At 45.0% G+C, this 14,748-nt stretch overlaps 1 protein-coding gene across 1 annotated transcript in view; it reads left to right on the top strand.

The window, feature by feature from the left end:
• Positions 1 to 229: 229 nt before the first annotated feature.
• Positions 230 to 14,748, top strand: part of ANKH (ANKH inorganic pyrophosphate transport regulator) — a 98,455-nt gene continuing 83,936 nt past the window's right edge. Inside the window, exon 1 of the mRNA XM_066186328.1 lies at positions 230 to 801. Within this exon, the coding sequence (XP_066042425.1) occupies positions 706 to 801 (96 nt within the window). The 5' untranslated portion in view covers positions 230 to 705. The remainder of the gene's footprint in view (positions 802 to 14,748) is intronic.

The following is a 14,748-nucleotide window of genomic DNA, read 5'->3' as shown; positions in this document are numbered from 1 at the left end:
CGGCGCCCCAAAGCTGGGCCCCGCCGCCGGCCCCGCACTGCCGCCGGCCCCGCTTGGCCCCGCACGGCCCCGCACGGCCAACTCCGCCGGTGGCCGCGCCGCACAGCGGCCTGCGCCGGCTCCGCGGCGGCGGCGGCGGGGAGGAGGAGGAGGAGGAGGAGGAGGAGAAGGAGGGCGGTGTTTTCCTGCGCGGCGCCGCGGCCGTCGCTCCGCCGCCGGCGAGCGTCAGGCGGGGGGGGGCCGGCCCGGCCCTTCCCCTGGCCCCCGCGCCCCGAGGATGGCAGCGCTGCCCGCACGAGTGGCTGGCGGCGGTGTCCCTCCTCTTTTTTTTTCCGGCAGCGGCGGCGGCGGCGGCAGCGGCGGCGGATCATTGTTGTGTAGGAGGAGGGCGGCGGGGATGGACTTGATCTCTCGGGTCTCCTGCTAAGGCGGCAGCACAGCGCGCCCCGCCGCCCAGCCAGCGCCGCGCCGGGCAGGGAGGGACCGGACCGGCCCCCCGCCCGCTCCCCAGCTCTTTATTTTTAGGGGGCTCTGCTGCTCCTCTCCCTCGCCCTTATCTCCCCCCCACCCCCTCCCCGCCCGCACACACGCACAGGGACACGCACGCACCCTCCTCCGGTGCCCTTTCATCCTTTCCCCGCGCCGTCCTCCCGCGCCGTCTCCTGCCGCGGCAGATGCGCCGCGGGTCACCGCGCAGCTGGGACTATGGTGAAATTTCCAGCGCTCACTAACTACTGGCCCCTGATCCGGTTCCTGGTCCCTCTCGGCATCACTAACATCGCCATCGACTTCGGGGAGCAGGTAAGGCAGCGCCTCTCTGAGGAGCGACCCTCTGCCGCCCGCCCTCCCGCAGCGCCGGGCTGGAACGGTCGGCGCCTCCGCCGGGAAGGGAAAAGACGGAGAGCCGGGCCGAGCCGTGCCGAGCCCTGCCCCGCCGTCCTGCCCCGGATCATCGCGCCGAGCGGGGACTGCGGCCCCTGTGCCGGTGGGGGCAGCGGGCGGCCGGTGCCGGCGTGCCTGCCCCGGCGGCCGCCCGAGAGCACGGGCTGCCCCGCACCCCCAGGAGATGCCCGGGGAAGGACGGCAGCGTTTGGGTTGTTTTGGGGAATTTTTCCCCCTCGCATTTCGGTATTATATAATGTGAAATTACATAATGCATTGGCCGGGGGCTGGCAGTGGTTTATCCCCGCGCTGACACGGCCGCTCAGGTGCAGCAGCCCCTAGCGCAGTGCAGCGCGGCTGGAGCGGGGCGCGGGGCGGGCGACCCGGCTGCCGCCGCCCGCTGCCCGAGGGGCGCCGCGGCCCCCCCGCCCCCGGCGCTGCCGCAGCCGCTGCCATTCGGCCCCGCCGCCCAGAGCCCTCGCCGCGGCATCGCGGGAGGAGCGCGGCATCCCGCGGGGAGCCGCTCCGCACCCCCTCGGGGAGGGGGCGACTTCCCGACGGGGCTCCGGGCTGGTGAGCCTTCGGCTGGCTGCACCCCTGCCCCCCGCCGCTGTTCTGTGCGCCTCAGCACTGCTGCAGTTCTGAAGCGGGGTTGGTGACCTAAGGCTGTTGTCCCCTGGCATGGGCACCGGCAAGATAGCCCGGTGTATCCGAGCCCGCCGTCAGCCTGTCTCTCTGACATGCAGCCATCCCAGTTCGTCCTCCCAGTCCCCGCTTGCTGCGTTCGCACGGACAACATGTTCGGTCCTTGACGTACTCACTCCCCTGCCCGAGCTAGTGCTCGTTTGCCACTGCACTGGGGCGCGGGGGAATCTCTGCTCTCACGTTTCGGTATCTATGACAGTCCAGGCCCTGGTCTTGTGTTAGGCTGCACTATATAGGACCTGTCATTACATTTTTAGTAGGATGTTATACACTACGACTTACTCGCAAGTGTTAAGCTGGGCAGCCACACTAGGTATTGCACCCCAAATAGCTTCATCCTTGTCCTAAGTCACTCAGTTTGGCTAAGAAGAATAGACACTTGCTCCTGTCCTTATTAAGCAAAGATATCAGAAAACTAGTGGGTACTTTGAAGCATTTGTGAGGAAGAAAGTGAAAGGAAACATACTACAGTGGGAAAAAATAGCTAACATTAATCATATGTTTGTCATGGCTGTGTCAATCGCATTTTGATTCCTAGTCCTTTAAATAAACCGCGATACTAAAAAATACAATTCCATCCTTGTCTAACAACTACGTGCTTTCCTACTAAGTCAGTCTTCTTTTAAACATACTGGGAGGGGGGGGGAGAGGGAAGGGAAATCTAAATATAGAGATGACAAAGGAGAAGGAGATTTAAATGCTAATAACTGTGCCATGTTAATAACATACAGTAGAAGTTTAATTGAAAGCAGTGCACTCAGAAAACTGAGTATGACAGGTGCATTCATACAGTTTGCTTCATACAAGGTCAGCTCGATTCAAGGTAAATGTCAGCCAATAAAAAACATCCCCATGGCTTCAGTGTGCTCTGAACCAGGATTTCAAAAATTTGCAAGTAATTTTATAAGCGAGGGTCCTTCTGTCTAGGTGGGTACCAGTGACACAGGAGGATGTTAATCTGTGAATGATACATATAAACACTTAAGCAACTTTGGCAGTGTTAGGGACAAAAATATCTTAAAAAATGTGTTTTGTTTGATAGCCAAGTCATAGGATTGGCCTTTCAGGACAGTTGGGGTTATCCCTTGTCTCAGATGGCTGCCTGGGGAGATATTCAATTGAAAAGGGAGAAAACCAGCCTGCTAGAACTCTAGCTTCTTTCAGGAGTAGAAACTGGAAAGATAGTTTTTGTACCAGTCTTACCTACACAGAAATCAGGAAACTGAAGCAGGGACAAAGCTACTCCAGGTCTGAAGGGTTCCTCTTACAGACAAAAGGAGAGTGATTTTATTTTCCTCTATGTAATACATGAAGTTACTTTTTGCACTTGTATGACATTGCTGTTGGACTTGGGAGGCTGAAAGTATATTAACTTTCTGAGCTAGTCACCTTTCTGCTTTACATTTTCAAAAAATGTAATAATTTTAATGTGAGGGATGAATGGAAGCAACATAGAAGAATGGGTGTGCCAACAGATAGCTCTGCAAAGGCTGCAGTACCCTCTCCTGAATGTATCCTGCAGATAACACAGATTTCTAAGAATGATAGGGGAAGTCAAATTTTCATGAAGGAGTATTTCTTGCTCTGGACAATATGGTAAAAGAGACAGGAGAACTGCAGGTCAGAAGTAAGAGATGGCTTTAAAAAAAAATTAGGGAGAGAATGGATCTTGCCTGACCAGGGAAGAAGAGATGTGTAAGAAATGCTGTAAGTCATAAACCCTTTTGATGTATGCTATTCATACATTGCTCCCTCAAGTGGGGAGAGTATCTGTAAGTAGAGTGTTCAAGGCAGAGCCTTCTTAGCAAAACCTTATACTATTAGATACCTCAGACTGGAAAGTGAAAAACAAAGAAAATAATTTTTTTTTCCTTATTACCTTGAGAGGCTTTTCTGGATGTTGAATAGTTGTAGTCAATAGCAAACATCAGTAGAAGATTACCAGATCCTTGGTGTGCAGCTGCCTGTAGGTTTCTTGCTTCTTTAAGGGAAATTAACAGTAAGGCTAAAGATTGTTTGCAGAGCATAGGTTAAGACTGTCACCATTGCCCCATAAAAGATGCTAGGTATGGCAAGTCTCATTAGTTTACAGGAAGTAAAAAATGCTAGCGCAGTGCTTAAGAACTAATAGGCTCAGCTCCTGAAGTCACTTCCAGAGCCGCTATGGCCAGTGAAGAGCCTCCTGTTGACCCTGGACTCTAATCCAACAATGCCTAAGGACAAAGCTATATTACAGAGTTACTTCAATCTAGTGAGCTGACCTCATTTCTTCACCTCGTAAAGTCTCTCAGACAAACACCTGATTTTTTTTTTCCCCTACTAAAAAAGTTAGTCCTGATGCATGACCAGGTAACTTACCAGAATATTAGAGAGATAAACCGTTTTTAACTTACTTTCTTGATTTCATTCTGCAATTCATTTCCAGTTTATTTACAGTGCTACATGGCTTGTATGAAATTAAATACTCATACCTTTTTTCCTAAGAGTACGGCCTTCAGGAAAATAGTCCCAGGTATTTTGGCTAAATGTTCCTTCTCCACTCAGACCTGTGTCTCTGTGTGTCAGTAATGTGTGTTCATGTGCACGCATCCATATTTTTTTTTTCTCCAGGTATAGGCACGCACACACAAATACGCACAACAGAGCATTTTCATCCTAAGAGTTTAACACCACCAGAAGAGAGATAGTCTCTTTTATTCTAGCACTAGAGGATCTTTCAACTCTCAACATCTTACCCTGAGATTCACAATAATTACTGTTGTAGGTAGAGCTCAGTCGTTGGAGAGCAAAGCTTGCATTAAAAATTCTGGCTCCCTTTAAAAATGCTGGATGTATTTGCTTAGAAATAAATAAATAAATGCCTCCCGTGTGATGGAGAGCAACACAACTTCAAGCAACTCAGCCAGCAAATAACAGCATTGCTACCCTGTGGGCTCAAAAATCCATCACCACCCACATCAGTTTTCGTTTTAACACAGCTCCAGAGCTGCTCACATATATTCTGGTGGCCTAACTTTTAACGTTTGCATTTGCATCAGCATTTTTACAAAGGGGGAAAGCTGAGGTGTGCATGAATTCACAAACTTTGTCAGAAGCCTGGACTCAGCCCTAGGCAGCGCTAAATACAGTTTGCAAGCGTGGCTGGTAACTCTCTCTGATGCTCATGGGGTGGCAGAGGCCAGGAAGAGAGCAAGTACTATTTGGATCTCAAGGCCTGTTTGCATTAGTCCCTTAATTATCAATGGGAACACTAGAAGGGTTTTTTTGTTTGGGGTTTTTTGAACTTTGTAGCTATCATGTAGCCAGCCCCTGGATCATGAATGTGTGTCGCTGTCAGTAGCTGTTGGCCGGGCAGTTCAGCCTGCCAATGTAACTTGTGTATGCAGACACGGTGTTCAGTGGCTTGTGGAAGCTAAAACCGAGCAAGCACAGCCCTGCTGCTGCTTTCTCAAAGGTCACTCAGGTGCTCTGGTCCCTGCAGAGAACTTGCCATACGTTGCCCATGTTGTAGTGTTTGAGATCCAACAGACAAGCCATAAAGGAAGTGCTAAGTGTTTTGGATTCCAAATTATTTTGCAGTAATTGCAGTTTTTTTCTTGTATTTGATTGGAGTTTTGTTTTTGGGTTTGGGTGGGGGTTTTTTTGGTTTTTATTTGTTGGTTTGGTTTGGTTTGGTTTGGTTTTTTTCCTTAAAAAGAGAAAGTTGCCAGAAAAGGAGAACAAGTCATGAATAATGTATCAAAAAGAATTAGTGAGCTTATTGTCTGCCCATGCCATTTGCAAACTTGGTAGGGGGTTAAACATTTTGATTAATGCCTTATGAAGCTTGGTTTTGGGGTAAGCATTATTGTCTGGACGTTCAAAACAAGTAATGGGAGAGTTCACATTCCCAGCTGTTCACCAGGGATTTGTGCCAAGTTGTGTAACCTTTCCGTGGCACAGTTTCCCTACCTTTGAAGTGTGCCTAGACACCTACCTGTATGTAGATGTAATGAAAATTCATGTGTCAGAAGCACTCTGAGATGAAAGGTGCTGTATGAGTGCAAAGTACTCCTGTTATTGATGTTGTAAGAGGTCAGGGACTCTTTTAAATTGTGTAGGACTTTAGTACCATATAAACAAGAAAGCTAACAGCGTCCTATAATTGGTGTACAACATGACTGTATGTTATTACAACAACCACATTACTAATAGGGTAGGCTGGTGGAAATGTCCTATTTATTTTAAATGAATGTGAACTACCCAGCATTTTAAATTAAATTTAGATTCAATTATGTTGAAGAAGGAAACATATACAGAGTATACTATCAACAGAATTTGTTTTTGTTATCATTTCCCATGGCACTATTTTGAAGTGGTTTCTCTTGCAGAATTCACTAGAAAAATAGCTAGGAATGACCACTGAAATATATCTAAGTTTCCTGCTTATAGTGAGCAAATCCAAGTGAGACCCTCCATGAAGGATTCAAAGCCAAACCACACACACCTGAAGTAGTAACTTTCAGGATATATGCCTCAGTGCTGTCTCCAGAGACTTTTTTGTAAACAGTGCAGCTTTACTTCCCTCTACATACCGGCCTGAGCCCGCCAGCCCTGGCTCCTAAGTGATCATCTGCCAAGCACTGGGGGTTTTCACACCAGTGCTAGGTGGGCTCTAGAGGACGTGGACAGCTCTTGAGACTGCCCAAGAGATTAATTAGGCTTCTATGTCTGTGTTAGTGCAGCGGGCGTTACACACCAGGCTTTGCATTCACCACTCATGAAGAGCATTTGCTGGCATTTCACAGCAAGCGGTGCATGCTGAGATCTGGGAAGAAGTCAAAAGATCTCATGAAACATTTGCAGATGAAAGCCAAATCTCAACAAAGCGCTAATGTTCTTAAAGGTGACAAAGACTTACTCCTGGCAACTAAACCAATATCTATTTGCATTTTATAGCACAAAAGGTACAAAATAAACAGGTTATGAAGAGCACTGGGGCTATCACCACTGGAGATTTCACATGGTACTAGAAATTATGAGAATGAACCTGCACCACTAATGAGGTGTCCATTCCCTGCAGTGCTCCATGTTGCCATAGTGTAGAATACGTAATCTTGAGCTAGGACCTGTTTAGGTTCATTTGTCAGTACCTTCCCTTTTTTTATCCTGCTTTTCCTTCCTTCACAAAACCATCCAGTTCCCTGCCTTCCATCTCCCATGTCTGTGTCAGCTTGGCTCTAAGGACTTCTCTGGACTTTCTTATGCTTCATTGTTAAGAACAGGCAGGTTTTGTACTTGATGATAATCATTAAGCATGTCTGAAGGAATTTGCTATCTATAGAGCTGTAGAGAGAGCTTATTTTGAGGACAGGTTGGAAGGAGGCTGGGGAAAACAACTACAGCACCAACCAGTCACTTTTTAATGAAGTAATTTAATTAATCTCAAAACTGTAAGTTCAGATATTTGCCCAGCAGGTTGCTGGAAAATAAAACTTTGAGGTCTGGGGGGTGGAAATGATTCTCCCTATCGGAAGACTAACTCATGCAGTGGGAGACAAGGAAGATTTACAAATTTGCCAAGCAGTTGCAGTTCCCAGTCTCTAGGCTGGAGGGCTATCCATGGAGATACTCCAGTCATAATATGATTGGATATCCACTGAAAAAGGTGCATGGGGTAACCAAATACTTCTCATGCTTATTTCAGAGATAAGGAAATTGGCTTCTCCCTATGCCAGTGAAAATCTGGAAGACTAAGACAGCATCAAGAATTGAAATCAGGAGTTGAAAATACCCAAGCCTAATTTTGAAACATGGGTTCAAAACTGAAATTCTGAAAGGGGTTTGAACCACTGTATTCTGCATCATGTTAAGAAATCCCTGAAATAAAACTTTTGGTTGTGAAGTGAACTGACCATTTGCTTTGTTTCAGGGCTTTTCTTGTTTATTTCTTTTTGCTGTGTTTTCCCAAAACCAAGAAAGCTGATTTCTCTTTACATTTGCCTTGGTCTGAACCGATTTCTTTTTAATCATTGCTCATTTTGCTGCTGCCTGAAGAACTTGGTTGTATACAAAGGCTTCTATGACATGGCCAATCTTATGACTAAAGATAAAGTGTCTTTTTATATTCAAAGAAGGCATACACTCATGGCTCCAGCTCTGAAAGTGCAGATTCTATCTGTTCCTATCTTGATCTTAGACAAGACATTTCTCTTTGTGTGAGTTTCGTCAGTTCTAAAATAGTGATGTTTCACAAGGCAGTTACAAAGTATATTCCTTCATATTTGTAAAACATGGATGTAAGTTGCTGTATAAATAGAAAATTTAAATATATCTGCCAGCTCATGCAGAAAACTCCATGCATAAAACTGAGCAATTCCAAACAGATTTTGCTTTGCAGTTACTTTGATAAATCTGTGATGTTTTTAAATAACAGATATTACTGCTGAGCTCAATTCCAGTTCAAATGACATATCAGAATGTGTTTCTTAAAAAAATATGGGTAATTTGTAACTATCTTATATTTTAACAACCCAATTCAATCAGCCATTGCTACCTCGTTCTGTTTGTACTTGGAAACCTATGGATTTTGGGGTGAGGGAAGCAGGAATGTTGATATGTAATTAGATCATCAGATTGCATTTCTTTCTGCTTGCTTGATTTTCTACTGACATGATATTGCTGTAGCTATCGTTTTAGATACCACCACTGTTTTTTCAGATAACCATTAGATGCAGAATTAAAAAGAACCACCATAAGAGATCTAAATGACCTGTGCACTTTAGTGTCCAAAAGAGCAAAGCTCTGCAGTTTTCCCATGTTCTGTCTCCTTTATGGTATCACCTCTCTTTCAGATTTTCCACAGGATGTCACTACCTTGCTATAGAGTTTTTCTACGTGTGCACTTTTTCTTGATGAGTTCCCTCCCCGTGTAATGCAGGATAAAAGAGCTTGCGTGAAACATTAACTAAGAATAATTCCAGGTGTAAATATTCATTATGTTCCAAAGAGAGCTGAAGTAGAACATTGTTACTTGCAATAGCACAGTTGATTTCCACAGCCTTTCCAAAAGTGTTCTAAAAAAGGACAGAGGAAAAATACTGGAGAGTAGGGAGCAGTTTGTTGAAAAATAAGTGCCACAAGGGCGCGAAATCTCAAGTACCATTTTAATTATTTTTCCAAAGATGATGCAAAAAATTCACTGTTCCTGTTTTGGCTGGAGTGTTACTGTTGGAGAAAGGGTGGTTACTCTTGCCCAACAGGTCTAGTTTGCTTTACTGATGTAGTGGTTCAGCAAGAGTTCAGCTTTTAGTGTGGGAAGTGAATGAACTGCAAGACACTACTTATTTTCAAGTGGTTTGCTTCACATGGTATTTCTACATTGTTAAGGCAGTTTTTTTCAATCCTTTTCAATTTTTACAGCCCAGAAAATTTTCAGTGGAGTGAGTGCAGAGAAAATTCACATGCATAGGAGCTGGAGAGCATACACATAATTTTATATTTCTTCATTACCTGTTTCCAACTGCTTGTAAACGTTCCCTAAGGTACAGGGCTCCGTGGGGCTGAGGGCTCATTGAACCAAGACATGCCAGTCTGTTTGCTGACAAATACATTTGAAAGGCTTTTGGCTGGGAGATGGTCTGTCTTCTCGCCTTCTTACCTGTGTTTTGTGCTTAAATTAGTGAAAGAAGTCGGATGTAGGCTGCACCTGAGCTTTAATGTGCTGGCATGATTATCGCCTGCACTGGCTGAAGGATGCAGTGGTGCCTGTCAGCCAGGACTGATTTTTTTCCTTCATCAAGTCAGATGTGCAGCTTGTGTAGGTATAAGGGGTGCAACCACATCATCCAGTGTTCTTCCCTTATTTTTTTTAAAGGTGGTGTTTGACATCTACTTTCCTGAAAATGCAGGCTTTATGTCCACATTTTATTTGGCTCTTTTTTTCTGTTCACTCCTCACTCACCCCTCCTTTCTTCTGCTGCAATACCTATTTTGTGACCAATAGCTTATTTTTGTAACCTCTGTGTTAGTATACAGTAACTGCTGTTCCTGTAGCTATGGGTAGTTAAGGTGAGGTAGCCTCTGACCCACCTCTGGCGTCTTCACTGCTCAAGGCAAGGGCTTTCCTTGCATCAGCGTACCAATGTGCTCCTAGAACTTGGCGGCCTTTGATCTCAAATCTGCTGTCCTGCAGATGGAAGACAGATACTTGAACAAGTCCATCATTGCCATTTCCTCTGTCAGCATCTTGCCAATTAAAAAACCTTCAGGCCATTTGAAAAGAAAATTAATTGTTCACAGCGTCACGGGGTGGGAAGACACTTCACATTTTTGGTTCTGTTGAGAGGGGGAAAAGTGTCAGTTATGCAAGAAGAAAGATTATAGAAGTGAAGCATTTATAGCTTGGACAGAAAAGGGAGTTTGATAACCATCTTCAGTATGAACTGTGGTGTGGTCATGAAGGAGAGGAAAGGGGAAATGAGGTTGGTGAGGTCACTGCTGTGGAGAAGAATGTGGGCAGGAGCGGTGCAAAAGATTGGGGTGGTAAACACAATTGAAACTGAAAAGATTTCCAGATGATTTTCCAATTAAAAAGCAGAAGTTTCTCCCTCTCACACTTTACTTCCTTCTAAAGTGTGGCACAAAGAGTGCTGACCTTTAGACAGCATTAGGTGGTGGTGGTTACATACATTACATAGGCTCAAATTCAGTGAGTTACTGAAAAAAAAGGGCATTGTGATCACTGTGAAGTGCTGTACATAGTGGGTCAAACCTGAAGACCACATTTTCTGAGCTTGAGAACCACATCCTCTTCAAAGACATTCAGTGCACTTTAGAAGGACACTGTAGTTATGGTCTCTTACTAAAGTAAAGTGTAAAAAACCTGCAGCTCAGAGGTGAGGGACTTCTTTTATTAATAATCGGCAGTCATGATACAATTTTCTCACAGCACCCTGTTTTTCACATGCTGCCTCCCAGATTCTGCATACAGACAACACTTGCTAGGGGGAGAAACCAGAGCTACCTAGCTAGTAGAAGTATTGGCTGTGAATCCTTGTTCCTTTTAGAAGCATTCACTGGAGGCAGCGTGCCCTTAGCTACCCAAGTGAGCAATGCAGTGTGTTAGGGCCTTCCTGGCAGAGCTGAGGGGAAAAAATCCAAACAAAATGAGCTTATCAAAATGCAGAAACTTTTCCAGTATGAGAGAAGTAGAGTGTTGAGATATCCTCAGTGTGGAAGTAAGGGGGATCTTAACTCTGCTTTTTAGCTGGAGGCTTGTTGAGTTTTTTAAAGGCATAAGCTATTGTGAGACAAGTGTTGGCAAGCACGGGGGCGGTTTCAGTCCTGTGGCCCCATATGGTGTATACCCACAGCCCTGGACCCTTTCTTGACCGCTCTCACCCTTTCTTACTGCCTTTCCAGTTCAGTTCTTCAGGTTCTTTGCTTGGTTGTTCCATGGGTGCTGGAGTGTATGAGTTACACGGACATCTCTGGCTTTGTTACCAGACTGGAGCTGCAGTGCAGCAGCTCTTCCTGATCGCTACCAAGGAGCCCATCCATTTTGCCCTCATCTTGCTACTGGCTTGGGTAATTCATTCCATCAGTCCATCCCTCTTCCTCCTCCGCTGTGGCATTTTGGAGATGACTTTGAACATTAGAATTATTTGCAACCCACTCAGCCCTAGAGGGCAGCTAAAAAGATGAGTTCAAACCAGCCACCAACTCTTCCCAAAAGAAGTGAAAATGCCAGGCAATGTACTTGACATCTCTGGTCATTTTTCTCTGCATTTAGTTGCACATAACAACTGGTAATGTGAGGCTCCAAATTCAGTGTGACAGCATTGTCAGCTTCCCCTGTAGTTATGTTGGGTCATAACAATTTTGCAATCTTAAGCATTCACTTTAAAAAGAGGAAGAAAATCCAAACTGCACAACATTTTTCAGCACATTGAAATACCAAAGGCAGTCTCATCCACTGAAAGCTTTTTTTTTTTTTTTTTTGACACAGGTAAACACATTTTTCACATGCTCCTTTAAGACACACATGCACATGTACATGGTGTGTTGTGAGCAGGAGACTGCCTTTGTAGGAGAATTATACACCGAGTGGTGCTGAAGTACTGTCCTGATTACTACTGACTTATATGCAAGACTAAATAAATGGTCAAGATTAAGGAGATGGGCTGTAACTGCTCATGTACCTTATTTGTGGCTTGTAGTTTGGGCCATCTCTGTTACATGTTGCATGTGCAAATGCTGTTTTGTTTTTGGATCTATGGTTTTGTACATGGATTTTATCTTTTCAAAATGTGACCTTGAGAGCAGTCCTGATCACTGCACCACTGTTCTTTATATACTTGTGGGTAGTGATTTTGCTTCAGAGTGTTTTATTTCAAAGCATGAAAGCATGACGACCTTTCAGCATTCATAGTCTTGTTCTTATATGAGGTTTCTGAGATGCACTCAACGGTCTACTGGTTAGGACATGCTCCAGCATTGTAATGGTCTTGGGAAGAGCTTTCGTCAGCAATGCCTTCTGGATCTAATATATAGTGTGTTTTTTTTCTGTTAATACTGTGTAGAGGCCAGTGTTTCTCTCTTTAGGTAAATTCATGATAAATCACAGCAGGTATCCCGCTTGACATTTTTTTATTCTAGGTTCAACCTGTTGGTGAGCTTTGAGTTGCTGTCCAGAATAGGCCAGCGTCATTGTAGGCTGGCTTTTCCGAATCACAGCATGCCATTTTTGTCAGCTGCAAGCTCCTACCACTTTGTGGGTGGTTGCATCACTGAGGAGAAAATAGCTAACGAAGGCACAATCATTGCCTCAGGACTTGGCCAAGGAAACCTCATGAGAAGTTACTTATTTGTGACTTTGAGCTCCAAGGGTTTGGTCATGCTTGCAGTAATCTGCAGATGTGGGGTCTGTTGTATTCTGTGTGCATCCAGAGATTTGAAAGTGGAAATGAGTGGTAAGAAAGAGGGATTTAGATCAAGCTGTCTGAAAGGGAAAGGCCTGACATCCTTAGCTTTAGAAATACCACCACATCCAAGAAGTCCTGGGTCATGAAAGCTTTTCACTGCACTAGAAGGGCTGAAACGCTCCAGTCAAAGCAACTGCAGGCCATAATTTCATCACTAATATCTTGCTGAATAAAAAACTAGAAACTTTTTCCTCTGTCATTATGCTGGAAGTCTAAAGTAGACAAAAGAGGCACGCTAGTGCAAGTTTAGCTTAATGAGAAGGTCGTCAGGTTCTGTATTGAGACCAGCATTGAGAAAAATGTTAAATCAATACTTGTCCAGCTGGTGATAAAGGATAACCTGTGCTTAACTGTAGAAATAAATAGAAGAAAAAAATATGACTCACTAATAGCCTTGACCTTTTTTCAAGAACAGAGAACAGTAGCAGCACACAAAACATTAGATATGAATACAGTCTCTTGAGTACTCTGAGTATGGAGTGGTATGACAAGCAATAAGCAAATTGGCTGGACAGGGAAGTCCAGCCAGAAGAACAGAGAATACTTGAGTTTGTTGATTTGGTTTTTTTCACTTTTAAAACACTTATAGCTTTAGGGAACCCTAAGCACTGCTCTGCTTTGCTGTTGATGCAGCATAGGGGTGAGGGATGCACAGAGAGGTTCGAACAATTACAAGGAGAGATTAGTAGCTGTTTTGCAAGAGGTTACTATTGCAGCTTCTGGGAGTTGGTTTCAAAGGCAACTGCAAGCATGAGTGTCTCTCGTTTACTTTCCATGGAGAATAGTGCCTCTATAGCCTTTTGACATTTAGAATCAAATACCTTTACACTCCCCTTCTTTCTGTTTCAGATAAGATCCTATAACCTCAAATCTTCTGTGTCTATCCCTTTGTTTTGCAATTCCTTTGCGAAAGAAAGAAGACAACCATTGAGGAAGAAACAGCATATAAAAATAGGGAGCTGCCCTCAATTCAATCCTTTTTTTATCTTCCACTGAATCCCTGCGTGGCAGTGCAGTGATGCAGCACCATAACCAACAGTCTGGCATCTGCAGCCTGCCAGGCTGAACCCTGAAGGATCAAGCATCATCAATCTCATCTATTACTGTCTGTTTTGGGCTCTTTGTTTATACATATTTATTTAAGATATGGGATTCAGCCCGTGGCTGGGGCCTCCCCTGCACTGCTCTAGTTGGTGGCCCTGGACAGCTCCTGTCCCTTCACCTTATCATCCTGCTTCCTATTTTCTGCTCTTTTTTTAGTCCACAGTAGTCTGTAAGCTTCCAATTCCTGCTCCTCTTCTGTCTCCTCTGCTTTTCCCCTTCTGTGCCTGTCCACAGGCTGCCTCCAAGGCACATCCCATTGCTATTTGCAGACCAGCAGCCCATGGTAAGCACAGCACCAAGGTGCCCACTGCCTGCCTCCAACAGATTCCTTCCTTGCACACAAGAGGCCTGGTTCAGCAAGAGAAATGCTTAATTAGAAATCTTCTTTGTGTTTGTGGGCCTTAAATGTAGGTCTCACTTCAGCTGATGTACAGCTATTTATCTCATATGAGACAGCCAGACTTCAAATGAAGAATGTGAGCTTTGTAAAGCTGCAAGACTTTTATCTAGAAAAGGGTCCGTGCTTGCTGCTTCATCCTCCAGACATGCAGTTGTGGTACCAGGCAGCATGCTACCCTGCTGTAGGTGTTCCTCCTTTCCCATCCCACCATGTCAGAGCCAGCTCCAGGTCAGTCTGGTTCAGATACTTTTTCTCTAGGACTGGCATGGCACAGTGCTGTCAAGGCATGGCTGTGACTACTTCACCACTTGACCTGTGACTCCCTCTCATCCTCTCCCAGGTGGCCTGGTTTGAATTCTGCTCAGCATGATGACATGTAGGAGAAGTAGTAAAATTTTTGTCCATGCATGCTGATGTGTGATGGCACATGATAAATGCCTGGTGTCCTCATTGGTGGCTTTTTTCAAAGAACCTACAAACCAAGGTCAGAGTGATAATTCTCACTAAGTCTTAAAGCCAATTTCTGGATCACAGACAAGAATAACATTGCCTACATTCCCCACATGCCTGTTGATTCTGCTGTTAGGTCTCATTGCTGTGGCTGACTAGGAATGTTTTCTTACCTGCATGGCCAGAGATAAAGATGCTGGAGTGCTGAAAGAATCTAATCTTAACAAAGCCCCTTTTGGATCA

The sequence above is a fragment of the Chamaea fasciata genome, unplaced genomic scaffold (genome assembly GCF_029207755.1).
Source record: "Chamaea fasciata isolate MVZ Bird 193981 ecotype frontalis unplaced genomic scaffold, bChaFas1.0.hap1 SCAF_1, whole genome shotgun sequence".
NCBI classification, from domain to species: Eukaryota; Metazoa; Chordata; class Aves; order Passeriformes; family Sylviidae; genus Chamaea; species Chamaea fasciata.
This window is presented reverse-complemented; position numbering and strand designations above follow the sequence as displayed.